Source organism: Sturnus vulgaris, chromosome 3, assembly GCF_052056855.1.
Source record: "Sturnus vulgaris isolate bStuVul1 chromosome 3, bStuVul1.hap1, whole genome shotgun sequence".
NCBI classification, from domain to species: Eukaryota; Metazoa; Chordata; class Aves; order Passeriformes; family Sturnidae; genus Sturnus; species Sturnus vulgaris.
Window position 1 is genome coordinate 29,273,023 of NC_142245.1, and position 16,826 is coordinate 29,289,848.

At 45.5% G+C, this 16,826-nt stretch overlaps 1 protein-coding gene across 3 annotated transcripts in view; it reads left to right on the plus strand.

Moving 5' to 3' along the window:
* Nucleotides 1-16,826, plus strand: part of LOC106853807 (uncharacterized) — a 59,534-nt gene that overhangs the window by 35,572 nt on the left and 7,136 nt on the right. Inside the window, exon 4 of one of the 3 annotated variants that reach the window (XM_014877275.2) lies at nucleotides 7,019-7,072. The exons of 1 other annotated variant lie outside the window; for it this stretch is intronic. In XM_014877275.2, coding sequence (XP_014732761.1) covers nucleotides 7,019-7,072 — 54 coding nt within the window. The remainder of the gene's footprint in view (nucleotides 1-7,018; nucleotides 7,073-16,826) is intronic. One more of the 3 variants, XM_014877276.2, reaches the window with a different exon arrangement.

Sequence of the window (16,826 nt, forward strand, 5' to 3'; positions counted from 1 at the left end):
TCTGGAGACTGTGACTGATGATAATTGTAATTTAAAGCTATGGCTGAACTATGGCCTTTTTGTTGCTGTGCTGCTTCAGGGGCTGGGCAGGGAGCTTGTGTCTGTTACATGGATGCACTGGATAGTGGCTTTGCATCCCTGGTCCCGGACAGTGGGTCATCCCCTGGTACAGGGCATCCCTGGTGATGGAAATGCAGAGTACCTCAGGTGCCTGCTAGGAAAGCTTGGCCCCCTGGTTTGTCTGCCAATTTAAGTCATGTGTGCCTGGAAGCCTGAGCCTGGATGGGGGTTGGTCTCAGCTGGAGTTGCTTCAGCTTAAAAGCAGTAAGGAGGAGTCTATGACTTTTTTTTTTTTTCTGTACAGTTTTTGTACTGCAGGGCAAAGAGGTGATGCTCATGTCCTAGCAGCACTTCTCAGTGCTAAGAAATTTTAAAAAACAGTCCAAAAATCAACCTACAAAATAGCTTGCTTTTTTTTTTTTCTTGTTATTCTCCTAAACTCATTGGGACAGCAGACCTGGCTTTGCTCCTTGTAGAAAACTCATCACTGTGTTGGCAAAAGGACAGGAACCATGGCCCTGCTCCCTTGTGCCTTGCCACGTGGGCATGGAACACTGCTCTCCTGGGTGGAGGATTTCTCTAAAGCAGAGGGCACTGGGCTGTGATATTTAAGCCTGAAGGTGCACAGAGCTGTTGAGTTGGGAAAACACTGAAAGCTTCAGCCTTGCTATTGAGCTGTGTCCGGGGCTGTGCTGGGGTTTCACACCTGGCCTGTGCAAGCACTGCCTTTGGGGACAGCTGATCCCTCTCCTCTAATTCAGCCTGTGTCCTAGAAGGGGCCTTGCTGGATCGCTGTGCTTCATCAGCAGCATCAGGCTGCTGTGGTTTGCCTGCATGTGCCTCCCTGCTCCGGTGGGAGCAGCTGTGGGTCCCCCCTCCTGCCCCCTTGCTGTCCCGGTGCCACGCGGTGGGAGCGAGGTGGGACCCGGTCAAGCAGAAGCCTGCAGCCACAGTGTGCTGCACAAATGCTGCACAATGGCCACTTTGTGCAGCACCCTGACCTCATCTGCCCACTGTGCTGCAGCTGCACCCCTGCCCTGTGCTTTAACCCTCTGCAGCTCGCCCTGCCCTAGCAGAGCTGGCGTCCAGGACAGGCTTTCATCAGCAGCTGGCTGCTGGGAAAGCTGCTCCTCCTGGCCCAAACCTGGCTCTGAGGGCTGTTAGGAAAGGAGATGGGGCAGGCTCTTTGCTCTGAAATGTCTTCCCAGAGGAGGAGAGCCATAGGGCTGTGCTTCCCTGGCTGGCTCACTGTGTGTAATAGGATTGGCATCGAGCTGGAACTCACATTTAGGCATTGCCTCTGCACCCACATCTGCTTCACCTCACTGTCCCAAGATGTGTCTTCTTGAGGCCCCTTAAGTCCTCTGTTTAATGGGCCATGGAGCTGCCTCCCTGCCTTGATGTGAGGCAATTTTCTCTGTGCACATTGCATCACCAGGCATGGTTTTTCCCTTTTCATCAGCCCTCTGCTGTGTGCAATTTCTCCTCACACTGTGCTGTTTCTTCTTTCAGTTTTTTTTTTTTTTTTTTTTTTTTTTTTTTTTTTTTTTTTTTTTTTGACAAAGCAAGAAACATCATTTTGTTTCCCTGTTTCTGTGCTAGACATTCAAGCTTGGTCTACCTTCTTGTTCCTAGAAGACTCTGGACGCCTGGGAAGCTGGCTGGTGGGGTTAACAGCATAGAAATAAAATGGGGGTAATAGAACTGAGGAGGCTTTTTCTGAAAATTTGGACTGTTTGAACTTTGTATCCTGTCAAGAGCCTTAAGATGTCAACAAGAAACAGAAGCGTCCATATCTTTAAAGTGCACTTGTCCTGTGGAGGGTCATGAGCAAAACTAAAGAAAGGCAGATGTCTGGCCTGCTTGACGTTCTTTGGAAAGTCTGATCTTTGAGTCAAATTAAAGCACAGTTACTGAATACAGTATACAGAATACAGCTTTTGTAAAAAATTTTGAAACCTCTTTCATTAAGCAAGTGAAAATCCCTGCAACACTCGTAAATTGTAACAAGCTGATTGTATACCAGTATGTAGCATTTGATGAAGTGTGTCATTAAATGAGGAGTTGTGTTGAGAAATTGAGAGTTCCTGAGCTCTCTTGCTTGGAATAGGCTAAACTAGTCTAAGAAAACCAGTAATAGTTAAACTGCATCCAACTCTGGACAGGCCCCTGACTTTAAAACTGTGATAGTAAAACTAAATAAATAATAGCAATTAACAGCCCTCCCTAACACTAATGGACAAAAGAGTTGCTTTGTCTTGTGGAGGTAGTGAAAATGAAACTATTCTAAAACGAGAAATGTGTATATGAAAAGCAGACGTAAGATGAAAAGTGCTTATTAATATCCATTAATGTAAAATATTTTGCACAGTATGCTGGTTTAAGAGTTGTTCAAACTTAAACATTTGCAAATTAAGTTGTGATGCCTGTCTTTAAACTGTGCATTGACAGTTTTAAATACTTAGTTTTGAACTGTTGCAGCAAGATGACATAAATTAATTTGTCTTGGGGATATCATTATTCCCAGAGTGATCTAGGATGCATTAAGAATGCCTGTGTTTTGATTATAATAGATATTAGTCATCTGGATGGTGCAGTTTGTATAGAATAGTTCTATGGTACTTTCATGCATAAGCAAATGTAGGCATTCACCATTTCCTTCTGGGTTAGTTCAGAACTGCTCAAGTCAACGTTGGAGGACTTGGAGCACTGCTGCTTAAGCAGTTGGAGGTATTTCCTGAAGCAAGGCTGGACTAGAGAGCTGTGCTCCAAGAGAAACAGGGCTGGTGGCTCCTCTCAGCTCTAATGGGGGTATTTTGATGTGGCAGTGTTGTCCAGCAAAGCCACATGTGTGGTAGATCAGGTTCATTACCACATTTCATTTGGTGAATATATGACTCTGTTATTTCCAGTCCCTGCAGCTTTCCTTTGAATCCAGGCTCAGGACTGAGAGATTGGTGGGTGGGTTCTTGGGCTGAACTGATTCTGCTGCTTTCTGGAGAGTTAACCCTAAAGTGTTTCAATTCAGCTTTACTTTTAGAGTGAGGCATAACTTTTGTGTCCTCAAAAACGCTTTAACATTTCCTTAGTCCTGCCATTTTCTCCTTTTAGTAGAAGTCACAGTAGATAGCAAAATAAATTTCCCTTAATGCAAATAATAGTGTTCCCAAGCTGTATTTTTCAGCTCTGATGTCAGCAGTTCTGTTGGAGACCAGCAGGAAAGACTTTTTAATTGAAGTAGAGACACTGCCTCTTTCTTCCATTCCATTTTCTGCAGGTGGAAGAAAGTTTTGGAAACCATACCCTATGGTTTTATTCTCAGCTCTGCTACTAATATCCTCCATGACCTTTGACAAATCTCTGCTCTGCTCATTGTCATAACTCCCAGAAAATAGCTTGAGGAAATAAAACTGCACTTTCACACTGGTGTAGTAGTTAGGAATGATCCCAGGGTTACTAAACTGAATATGTCACCTTTCTTATAGGCTGTTTCCCTTGCTTTAGGCTACTGCAAGTCATGTAACCAAATAAATGTTATTTCAGCTCTGCCTTGTATCTGTAAATAGGAGTTAATGAGTTGCTGCATCCCGTGGTTGGCTTGTGACGTGGAGGTCTCCAGAGGGAGGATGAGGAGAGGCTGCCATGGAAAGTCCCTGGCTGTTGCTAGGCAGCACTGCATGTCCCAAAGTCTGCACTCAGGTTTGGCAAGAAAAGGGAAGACGGAGGGATGGAAAACCATTCAAAGATGGCTTGACTTACTTTTTCTACAGCATGGCTCTGCTGTGCTGGGTGCAGAAAGTGTGTGGCTGCAAGTGAGGTGGAAGCAATTTGATTAAATAGAATAACATTTGATAACTTGCCCTCCATGTGTTCATTCTCAGCTGCAGGATCATGTGGCTGGCTTGCTCTCTCCCTCTGTTTTGGATCTTACTATGATGTGGGATCTTGGAAGCTGTAAGAGTGCAGCACAAGTGGTCTTGCTCTGCTTTCAGTCTAAGTGGAAATAAGAGAACCTAGCAGTTCCAGGGAGCTTTGTATGCTGAGATTTATGCTCCAGTTTAACTGCCTGTGGGTGAGGGGATGTCATGTTTTTATTTTTCTACTCAGTCCATCAAGAGGAATGCCAGGAACAAATAGAAAACGCAAGAGGAACGAAAATTGTTATGTAGGGTATCTTGCTCTTGCTGCACAATGAAACCTTTGCAAACTGTAGCAGTAGTGTAACTAGTGGTAAGAGTCTCATATAATTAAAGCTTATCACAACAGCATCACTAAAAGAACACTTCTGTTTTCTACCAGAAGAGTAGGACTTGAGATACAGCTGAGCACTTGAATTTCTCTTGGAAGAGTTCAGGTGGCTGTCCATCTATCTACAGCTAGTTCAAACCTTTCCTTCACTATTTGGTGTCATCTTGTAATTTCTGTCTCTGTTGGTCCTCCCTATATGTGTTAATACAAGGCCAGGATGGGTAAATGTCTTCCTGCCTCTGCTGCAAGATATTAGTTGGGAAATAATGTCTTTTGTTGCACCCTGATGAAGTCATTGGGAGACCTGTGGATGTGATCATGCTAGGCACTTCATCCCACTGGACTGTACTGGAAGGTGTTGTACTTGCTCCTTGGCCAGCAGAGCTCTGTTTTTTCTCTTTCAACAGAGGATTCAGTGGTGCTACTGAGGCAATGTAGAACTGTGTGTCACAGCCTCACTTCATCCTGAGGGTTCTGCCAAGTACTACTATAAAGCTCTGCTTTACAGTAGCCTGGGGAAGTTGAGGGTCTCACCCAAAGTTAAAAAGCTTGTAGTCATATGGGATGCAGCAGGATATGTTCTGCTCTAACAGCATTCTTCCCCTAAAGGATGGGGCTCAAAATCACGAGTCCTGATTCTCACTTGCATTGCTCAACCCAACTTAGTCTTGCACATTCTATCCCACCAGTGGGCTTGTGGCTTGAGCTATCTAGCCTACCCTTCTTCATCACAGCTGCTGGAAGACAAACTTAGGGAGAGACCAAAACTTTGCAGGACCTCACAGCTCCTCACTTTGCCCTTCCTTACACCCTGGGTTTTGTCAGCCCTACCAAGGTCTCCTTCCTTCTCTCTTTTTCACTGTGTGGTTATGGGGGCCTTAAGAAAGGCAGTGACCTCACAGTAAATACTAGCCTTAATGCAGCTGCTTTGTAGCCTGGCTGGGAGCTGAGTCCTGTGATATTTCGTAGAATTCCCAGGAGGACTTGTTTAGTACCGTGGGCTGGGCTAGTTCAGTTCAGCAGTTCCCTTCCTCTCCTGCCTGGTTAGTGCAAGACTTTTTGGGTTAGAAACCTTGGGGCTGTGCTGCCAGGTCAGACCTGGGACCAGAGCAGTCAGACATGGCTGCTGTTGAGTCCTTTGAATAATGCTGACAGCAGTAGGATTCACCTGCTAAAGGATTAACAGAAAAAGCTCAAAATCATTGCAGCACCTCCCTTCTTCCCCATGCATGCTTGGATAGTGAAATACACTGTCCTTGAGCCCCAAACTATTAATGTGAAAGTTTCGAAGTGGGATGTGAGTGTGCCAAGTTCTGGATTTTAGATCAAAGAGGCTGATGTGTGTAGAAATGCTGGGTGGATCTCCGAGTCCCTCTCCAAGTTTTGGGCAGTAATGTGGATTGGGACTGCAAAGACGTGCTTATGGGATGTAGAGTGACAGGGCGGTGGAGGAATGGGACTTCTTCCCACCTCCCAGCAGTACTTTCTACTGGAAAAATAATAAATATTTTCACCTAAGCACTGACTTCAATTTTGGGGTGGTGCTTTTTCTTCTGAATTTTTTAGAGGTTTTTGTATGTTTTGGATATTTTAAGCTTTTGAGTTTCCAAGCCTCCCTGTACTGTGTTGCGTTTATCTTGCTTTGTGCTAGAGAAAGCAGAAGGACAACAAACAAAAAGAGAGAAAATCTTCACTCACTATTTACCACTCATGGGTAAAATGGTGGGATGTCTTTCTACAGCCTTTAAGAACTTCCTCTGAAAAACACTTGAGTTGCTTTGTAAAAGCATGTGAGTGTGGGGAGTGTTTTCCCATACTTCACACAGCTTTCCAACTGGAGAAGTGTTAAAAACAGAAGCTAGGAAAGTCTTGTATTTCTTTCAAAAGCTGATGGAGAAGATTCTTCCTGACATGGCTCCCTCACCAGGTTTTTCAGTATGAAAAATGTAGTTGAATTATTTTTTTAAATGAAAGAGCTGTTCTCTTGAAGCCTTGTTTTTCCACTTGGGATTTGTTTTGTGATGATTTTTGAGGGGAAAGAATGATTTTATTCACTTGCCAGCTTTCAAAACACTGCCTCAAAACTGGGATAGAACTTCAACTCACCCATTTATTTCTGTAATTTCCCAGAATAATTGCTGGTTCAAGTATATCCTGTTTGCTAAGCTGTGTGGTTCATGTTATGACAACTTTAATGACTCTTGCAATATGTGGCAAAGAGATTTAGAACTGCAGGCAGGTGCCTTTACCTTGTTTTTTTTTCTTTATTCTAAATAAATAAGCATAATGAAAATATCTGTTAAATAATGCGAACATCCACATTTACATGAAATAGACTATTTTTTCCTTTGTAAGGGAAGACAAATTCACCTGCTTCAGGGCAGAGTCTAACCACTAATTGACGGAAATGAAGAAGAAACTTCCTTTCAGGCAGTTGTTCTATCTCTTTCCTTGTGAAATTTCTTGTATGTTCTTTCAAAACCCAGGGAATCAGCCACTGCCAGAGGACTCTGCAGGCTGCATGAGACAGTCTCAGATTAGGCTGATTACTTGTTGGCCACTTTGGTGATCCTTAATCTTTCATGTCTCACTTAACCATCCATCCATCTTGTTTTAATGAAATCTTGATTAAAAGGGACTCCTTACAATATCCCTCTTTCTGTTCATTCATGCTATATCTACTAATCCCTGGATTCTACTTCTCTTTCAGAAGATGCTGCTCAAGAAGAATTGTGGAGCGAAGACTAGAGTAATTAAAATTCGTGTAAGTTGCCCTTTTCTGGTGCAGTTCCTTCATCTTTCCACATATACCTGATGTGGTCATTCTCACTGACCATCTGTGTCCAGAAGATGATTTCTGGAGATTTCCTGTGGCTTGATCAGCTGCATAACAAAAATTGCTAGCGTGGAGTATAGACTGTAGTTGCAATTTAGGTTAGGTGCAGACAAGGCTGATAATACATTGTCTTTTCCATTCTGGAGACTGTGGTTTCAAAGCTTCCTTGGTGTAAAAGTCTGCATCCCATGCTGGGAGCTCATACAGCATAGCTGTCCAGTGGGGTGTCATTTGGATTCTTCTTGACCAAGGGGTGTTTGGTAGGGGTGAGAGGTCTTAGGTAGCTGGGGAAACGGGACTGTACCTGCATGATGGTGTTGGCAGAACCAGATGGGATATGGGACTGAGTGATGACAGATCAGATCTACATTGCTTGCATAACTTTTTAGCTGGGATGAAGCTGCAGTGTCCTGAGCCTCTCCATGCTTGACAGCCTGCATCCCTATCAGGTGTGCTCAAATCTCGTCCTTGTAGATTTTGTTGCCTCCACCTCTGAGAGGTTTGTCTTTAGCAGATTCCTGGATTCCATCAGCCAACCCCTGCTTCCTTTGTGGGTACCTTGTCTTTCTTCTGGTCAGTGTTATATGGTGTTGTGGGAGGTGTATCCTAAGCTGAATCAAAGAGAAATGTGGCAAGTAGGTTGAGGGAGGTGATTCTCCCCCTCTACTCTGCTCTGGTGGGACCCCAGCTGGAGTGCTGCATCCAGTCCCTGACAGAAGAAAGACATGTAACTGTTGGAGCAAGCCCAGAGGAGGGCTGTGAAATTAAGAGGACTGGAACACCTTCCCTATGAAGACAGGCTGAGAAAGCAGGGGTTGCCCTGCCTGGAGAAGATAAGGCTCCTAGGAGACCTTGTATCACCTTCCAGTGCCTAAAGGGGGCTGTGAGGGAGCTGGAGAGGGACTTTTCACAGGGGTGTGTAGTGATGGAACAAGAGGGAATGGCTTTAAGCTGAAGGACAGTAGATTTAGATTAGATTTTGTGAAGAAATTCTTTACAGTGAGGGTGATGGATGCCCTGGAACAGGTTGCCCAGAGAAGTTGTGGCTGCCCCATCCCTGAAAGAAGAATTGTGGCCAAGTTGGATGGGATTCTGAGCAACTTGGTCTAGTAGAAGGTGTCTTTGTCGTGGCAGGGGTATTGGAACTAGATCATCTTGAAGGTGTCTTCCAACCCAAAACATTCTAAAATTCTGTTTGTTTGTGACCTTTTATGTTGTCACCAAACCAGGTGTACCTCAGTCCACATGATCCTTCATGTTTGTGATACACAGGCAAAAACAGATTAGGGGGAAGAAAACAAATATTCTTCATGATGAAGCTGCTATTTTCACTGCAGTGGTTATTATAGCCTTGCTAAAGGAATGAATGACAGACCAGGATCCTTTCAAGGTTTTTACCTTGCCCAGCAGGCAATAGGAACGATGCCTTTGTGTACCCAGAAGTGCTGCAGTTAATAAGCATGTGGTTGGATGTCCTTGCCCATCACTGCTCTGGAAATGAATTTGGTATCTGAGAGGAGGAGGAGCAGGTAGAGCTGGCTAGAGCCTTGTGCAGAGCTAGGAGTGGTATTTTTCTGATTTTTCAAACACATCCTGTTAGGGCTCTTCAGTCCTGTCTTCCAGCATCCCCAGAGTGACCTGATACTTCTGATTGCACAATTAATCTTGATCTCGTACGTGCTCTTATGTGCTTCTGCCTGGATTGTTTTCAATATAGCTGTGTCCTTTTGTGACCCATGAACTCTCCCCAGACTGTGCCTCTCCTTCAGACCTGCCAGCTGTCTAATCCTGCTGCCATGTTTTAGCACATCTTGTTGTATTACCTCCCTTTATGCCTGCCCCCTACTCTTTCACTGGGTTTTTTCTGGTGTCCCTGGACACCAGCTGTTTCCAGTGGTGCTTGGTGATGGTTCTCTAGTCCCTTGGGTTTCAGTGATGCCTCAGTGAGGTGGTTTCCTGACATCTTAAGCTCATTATTGTGCCTTATTATTGTGCCCCTGGGGAACCTGAAAGGAGAATTATCCCTTTGCTCCTTAAGCCCGCGTCAGCTTGCAATAAAATAAACAGCAGAAACTGAGAGCACACTTTTCTGACAGATGGCACAAAATCCACTCTGCTCTGGCCAGCCTTGCCAAGCTGGGACAGTGCCTCTCCACCTGAGGCACTTGTGGTTTCCATGATAATAGCATGTGATACTTCACAGCCTCTTGCTGGTCTCTTATGGTGGCAGAGCTGTTAAGTAAAGGTGCATTTTTGCCTCCATTTTTCAAGTGATTGTGAATGCCCACTTTTGTGTACCCAGCTGAGAAAGGAAGCAGCAGGTCCCTGGCAGAACTCTTTGCTGAAGTGCCTCAGCTCTGGAAACAGCTGAGAGGTCAATACTTCTGAAAGACAGTGCCATCCTCTCATCATATAAAGGGAAACCTCAATCCAGCCAGCAGGACATGCTTGGCATGGTATTCCTTCTCAGTGTTGCCCAGCAGCAGAACAAGAGGTAATGGGCACAAGATATTCAGGTTGCCCAGAGAAACTGTGGAATCTCTGTCCATGGAAAGAGTCATGGTGTGCCAGGATGCAGTCCTGGGCAACAGGCTCCTGCTGACTCTGCTCAGAGGAGGGGGTTTGAACTTGGCTATCTCTAGAGCTGCCTGCCAACCTTGACCCTTCTGTGATTTCTGGGTCTTGTCCAACGTTCAGTAATGGAGTCAGAGCACACTAGGGACCTAAGTATTGGAAGGGCTATTCTGAGGCCCTACTGAATGTGGCCTTTTGCAAAGAGTAATAACAGGAGGCAGGGTGAGAGGCTTGGTTGTCTGTTGCTGAGGGTCTGGTGGCACGGGTTCATTGTTGGAACCTGTCCATTGTGGTGAGGGTAGAAGAAATGAGGGCAGCTCTTATAGTGATGGGTTGATGAGCTGTTAACAGGAGGAGCCAGGCAGCTGTCTGTGAACCACCATCACCATGTGAACCACTTTGTGTCACTCTAGTACTGATGCACAGGTGTTCCTGTTTCAGCTCAGGCAAAGTCTTTGTGAACTGAGGTGGTCAGAGATATCCAGACAGTATACAACTGGATGAAGATGCAGTGAATGACCTGATCTGAGGAGCAGGCAGGATATCTAATGGCTTGTGCCAGGGATTGGAAGCAAGGATCCTTGCTTTCTCCCTTCAGTTTTTCTGCTGCTGCTGAATAACTTGTAGGAGAAAGGATCATGCTTATTCCATTTTGTGTGAGGACTGTGATGACAGTGACCTTCTAGTATCATCAGTGAAGCATTTTCATCCTGTTCTTGCTGAGATCAGTGTCTCATGTGTAGTGGGATGATGCCTGCTTTTTAAAAAACCTTCCTCCTAGTTTATACTTTGGTTGCCTTGACATCCTGTGGCTTTGCTGGCATGTCAGGGTGCAAGGTGTTGTTTTCTCATGCATCATTACAGCTATTCCTTCCTCTGTCTTCTGCTGGAAGAGTTTCCCATAGGAAGGTGAGATGGAGGGCCAGTGTCTTTGCCCTCTGGCATGGAAACACAGCTACAGCCTTTGGAAATGTTTGAAGTCTTTGGTAGTCTTTCTTAAGCAGGTGACCTGGGTTGGGTTTTGCTGCTGTTTTAGCACTAAGGTGTCACCTTGCAGTTGTTTCCTGTACTTAAGTTTCCCAAGGGCCAGCTCAGATGGTGATCTGCTACAGCCTTTCCACTCACTCAGCAGTTCTTAAGTGTGATGATGGGATAGTGATGTGACAAGTCTAAGAACCTAGGCAGATTATGGAAGAGAGATTAGTAACCTTTTCTAACATGCAGCAGCTCAATTTGAAATGTTTTCAGGAATAGCAGCTGTGAGAAGTAGCAGCCTACAGTGAAGAGCAAATAATATTAAAAAGAAAAAAATATTGCCTCTGTTCCATCCCAGTGAAGGATAATGGAACAGAAGGATCACCCCCTGTGGGCAGATGATCAGAGATGAATTAGAGGTGACATCATTCCATGAAGTGTGGATTTGTACATGAAAGGTAAATGTAGCAATGCCCGTGCCACTGCAAGGTCAGGGGCAGGTGTTGGCCTATGTGGGTGTTGCCCATGAGCTGGGCAGTGTGAGTGTGCAGACCTGGTCCCTGGTGCCCCAAAGTGTCAGGCAGTGTCATGTCTGTGACTGGAACCAAGGGACTGGAAGTGGGAGAGGGGCACACGCACATTGTGGGTATTTTAGTGTCCAGAGTGTGTTTGCGTGGTGTGTTTTGCAATGGAGATGCTTCCTGGGCACTGGAAGGAGCAGAACTGTGACAATGTGCTCGTGGGGTGTAACTGCCTCTTCCCTAGACCAGGCTTGGCCAGCTCTGAATGCAGAGACCTCTCTTCCAGTGTATCTATAATACTACTGGTCTTCAGTTCTCCAGGCCCTCTTGGGATGAGGGTTAACCAGGACTAAGTGACAGACTTTTTTGTTCTTCCTTGACAAACTTCTACATTCGGTCTCTGAATGGGATTGGTGGTGCTGAGCTTATCTTAACAGCCGTAGGTGGGTAGAAGACACCCGGGGGCTTACCAGTTGTGTCTCAAGGATCTTGTTGGGGCTGGCAGAAAGGAAGGAAGGATTTCAAGGCCAATCTGATAACCTGGCTGATCAGAGATGTTTTCTGCTATATAAAAATAAGAATTTTAAATCAGAACATAAACCTCTTGTGCTCTTGTCTTGATCTTATCACTGTTGAGAACACCCTCTGCTTGGACAGGGGCCAGATTCCTCGAATGACTTCCCTGTCTCTTATCTCTTACTCTGCATCCTAAAAGGCCACTGCAGAAACATGCTGGCTTTTCTTCTCCTAAAACAAGGGACCTTTTCAGCTTGGAGCTGAGCAGGAGATATGCTGGCCAGAGCCTTCTGAGCAGATGCCCGAGCTATTCAATGCCCGAGCTATTCACAAGTGCAAGGCATACCAGGTGACAGAGTAGTATGGGTGCAAACCTCTGGTTCTGGCTGTGTAGCACAAAGTAAAAATTTCTAAAAAGTCAGAAGGTTCAGTGTGTGTATGTATGCATATATATATATAAATAAATACATATATAGACACAGATGTTGCCCCTTCCATCACATCACAGAGTTGTGCAAGTATTTTAGCATAAAAATATTCAGATAAATACCATGATTGCAATTTCAGAGTGAGTTTACTGAGAAATCAGCAGAAAGTGTGAGTCACCTGAAGAGAGATTGGGTGAGGAGAACTTTAAGCCATGTTCCTAGAGTTGTGTCCTTATTTATACCATATCATGAGTATAAACAGCTTGGGCATCTCAGGCAGCATAAATCCCAGACTGCAGCTTGCTAACTGTTTCCCAAACCTTCCAACCTTCTGGTTGTTTCTAGTATGTGACTGAGTGTCTAAACATGACCCTGATCTTAGAATCAACAAGAGAGGCTCACCTGGCTGGCCAGTCACAATCTTTGATTACTTGATGGTCAGAAGCCCCGCATGGAGATTTTGGTGTTCCAGTTTCCTAGTGGTGTCTTGTCTCCAGTTGATGGGCATGCCTTAGCTGAGGGCCTTCTCCATTCATGCTCAGCAAAGTGGGAGCTTTGGGTATCCTATGCTCCTCCCAACCCAGCCATTCATCTGCCTGCTGAAGATGGTAGTTGGTCCTGGAGAGCCCCAGCCCTTGTTCTGAATAATTCCTGACAAAGACTTTGTCCAGAGTTTCTTCAATGTGAAGGGTCCAGTGTAGCCAAGGGGGGAATGCCTCTGTCTGTCAAAAACTACTCCAAATATCTGGCTTTTACTGGATTTCATGGCAAAGGCTAACCAGCCTTTAGCCTGCCCATAACAGGTAGAAGTGGGACTGTTATGTCCCTCTTATGTTTCCTTAATGATAAGAACTTTGATTGCTTCCTGCTTTTCATAAATTCCTGCCATGTATGCCCTTTTACCTGTTAAATCATGTAAGTGCCCACAGAATAGACCTTGTGGAATAACCAAGAGCTCTGTAATCCACACAGCACCATGAAAGTAGCAAGTGGCTGGTGAGTGAGAAGGCTGACTTCCTATTTTCATCACTGTTCCTGCTTTGTGGTCTGATGTGGGTTGTGGGTCTGGTTTAAGAATAGGGGGAGGTGGGGACTGGTAGGAACAAGGTGCAGCCCACTTGCTTCTGGTCCAGCCTTGTGTGTCAGTGGTGGCTATGGCTAGTGGCACTGTGGTTTAAGGGAATGGAAAGTGGCAAGGCATGTTTCACAGAGAGAAGAGGATCAGGTTTAATGACTTCTGGGTAATATCTGAGTGGTGGAACAGAGAGAAAGATGTAGGGAGTAGCACAGGGTCACAGAGAGCCACTGTTTTCTGTCAGCTTCAAGTCCAAGATGACTGATTAGGCACATCTACTCGCTGCATCCGGGCCCACTGCAGTTGTTCCTGCTCCCTTTTTGTTCGTGTGGCTGTGGGAACCTGGCACCCATTGCCTCTCCCAATCCCTAGAGCTGTGATCCTCTTTTCCCACACACCTCTCCCATAATACACCCACTTCCTGTGCTTGGCTTCCACAGCTGGGGTGGTTTGTCCAGAGGCAAGTGCACTATGTCAGCATGTGTTTGCAGCCTGCACATGCCAGGCTAATTAATCCTCACTTTGCAGGTTTAATTTGTGTACCCTTCAAGTTGAAAGCAGCGTGCTGCTCTGTGCCAGCCTGCCTGGCCAGAGGGAATCTGCTTGCCCTGGCCTCATGCAAACTGGAAGCTGCACACTCCCAAGTACGCACCACGTGCCAGCTCTGTGGGAAGCATGGTACCTGGGGTTCCTGGCCCCAAGGGAGGAGGACTGTGAGGCAGCTGGTGTGATGTGTCTGAGAGGAGAGTGCTCCTGCTACATAGCAAAGGCTGGAATGGGGAGGGTGGAGAGGAAGGAACAAGAGGGTGAGGTAGTGTCACTTGTGTACAGACCAGAACTAAGGACTCTACTCAGATGCACTTGGAGATTTAGGGCCAGATTGTACCGTGTCTGTGTTTGTTTGGAGCTACTCTTGTGCCTGCCTCTTCTCCTGCTCAGGCACATGCAGAGCTCTGTAGTATTTGCAGGAACTGCTGCAGGTGTGCAGGAAGCACAGGCAATTTCTTATAAGGAAAAAAGTGGGTGCAAGACACAGCTCACTAGTAGGGAAATGTGATCATTCACTTGTTCCTGAGAGGTTTGTTTTGCCTTCAGAGCATGATCCTTACTGGGACCCTGGAGTGGTGAGTTCCCCAATTTGGCCAGGGAGCAACGACAGACTGCCCTTCTGAATGACCCATCTGTCCCTTTTATTTGTGCAGCCTCTTCCCTTCAGGTTGCCAGGCAGGCAAAATCAAAGCTTGCAGTCAGCTTTGTCAAAGACCTATCTAAAGATGTGTGAGAGAGGAGAAGAAAGGCTTATCATGCTGGTGCCAGCAAGGACCCAGAGCTGAAACTGGCTATTTCTGCTTTTGGGCAAGTGACCAACAAGCATCTGCTAGGCCCTTTGAAGTACCTTCCAAAAGGTTCAGTGTTGTCTGTCCGGTGGCACCTCTGTAAGTCTGGTAGTTGCCACCTGACAACTCTGCACACACATTTGCAAATGTTTGATTTTAATTTTTTTTTTAACCTTTCTAAGAGGAACAGTGATGTGTTTGTAAACCGTTGAACTGCTCTTTGCAATGTGGTTGTATGGAAAGAAATAGGTGTTAGGCAGCCTTATGTTGGTGATGGCAGACAGGTCTTTCAGCCTTTTAGGGGAGGATGATGAAAAACATAAGAAAACAGCACTCGCTGCAAAATTTTGGGTTCCTTTTCAGAGCAACATTCAGAGATGACATTTTTGGAAGAGAAAGGAAAAGAGTAGTCATAAAATGAAGTTCTGGTATGGTCTATTTTTAAAGTATTCCTTGAAATAAAATTCTGTATGAACCTGGGGGTGGAGTACAGACTTTCAGGAGGAAAGGAGTTTGCCTGTGAAAAGTTCCTCCTTGAGCTGCTCCAGGTCTGTGACTGGAATAAATTGTTAGAGGCCCTATCGGAGTTAATGAATAAGCATTTAAATGGGAATTGTTGCTCCACTGGAGGAGCTGGTCCTGCTTGCCAGCAACTATTTCTTGAAAACTGCCTGAAGCAAGACTGTAATTGAAAAGAAATCGCCTCTCATCAGAAGGTTGAAACACCTATAAGTTAATTAATTCATCCTGGCTGCCTGGCTGTGGAGTACTGTTGTGGCTTAACCCCACGACAGAGTTGATAATTTGCTACTCCTGTGGGATGGGGTGGAGAATTAGGAGGGTAAATGTGAGATGGCTTGTGGGGTGAGATAAAGACAATTTAATAGAGAAAGCAAAATGCATGGAAGTAAAGCAAAACAAGGAATTCATTCACTGCTTCCCATGGGCAGGCAGGTGTTCAGCCAAATCCAGGAAAGCAGGACTGCATCATGGTTACTTGGCAAGGCAAAACACTGGCTTATGCCATCATATGTATGGACAAGTCCTTTGTCCAGTTTGGGTCAGATGTCTTCCCAGATTCTCATGCCCTTCTAAACCTTCTCACTGTCAGGGAACGAGAAGTTGAGGAGTCCTTAACTTAGTATAAACACTGCTTAACAGACTGATATTTTTAGTTATTGCTGTCATCATTATTCTCTTCCTAAATCTAAGCCACAGGATACACAAGCTACTAGGCAGAAAATTAATTTTATCCCAACAGAAACCAGGACATATATGTATTGTGCATTGGAGAAACTGAGGCAGAGATGTTGGGAAGTGACCTGGTCAGAACCATGTCTAGAATTAGATGTAACTAGGAGCGGGTTTGTGGGTCCCCTTCCCTTGCTCACAGCTTATGGCTTCACACTTCAAAGCTGAGGAGTGAAGAAGTTTATCTTTTAACACTTATCAGGGGTGAGAGGAAGGAGGACAAAGTAGAGTTAAATCAGTGTACCTGTAAACGTTCCTCTGTAGAGTCTGACAGCCTTTACTCTTTCTGTGCCCTCCCTGAATATTGGTGCTACCTCTGGCTCTGCCCACTCCTGGGCAAGGCAGCTGTCTCACAAACAGGCAGCATCCCAGGCAGTCTTCTGTCCTTGCCAAAGCTATTCTGGGGATTTATTCCTTTCCACGCAGGGTGGTGGTGGGAATCGGATGTGCCTTTACAACTTGCAATTACATGGTGCCTTTCATCCCAAAGGACTTTCAACAAGTGAGTCTACAGACTGCAAAGGGATCATTCACCCACCACTGGAAGGCAGCATCCTTTAAATGGAGCTCAGCAGCATTTTCTAACCACTGGGGCCCAAGAGTAGGAAAGAAGAGACTCCTGTGCTGGACTGACCTTGAGTAGGGGTGGGTTGACAGAGTGCAAGCTGATGTGGTTTTGAATCCCACCAGGTTACTAGAGCTCTTAAGAAAGAGGACCAAAGAGTTCTCTTAGTTCTCCATCACCTCTAGCACACTACTCCCTTCAAAGATGTCGTGTTGGGTAGCTGCATTTCCCCCCTCCTGTGGGGATTGTCATTCCCATAGCTCAAAGCTCACTTGGACCTGTGCTCACTGTTGCTTTGTCCAAAGAGGAGAGCCGTGATTCTATGGACCAAAATCATGTTACTGTCTGCATTTGGGATATTTTCCCAGACTTCATAGAAGTAAGGGACCTGTTTCTAGGAGGAATATGGCTTCATGTTAATAGATTGAGCTTTATGTGTT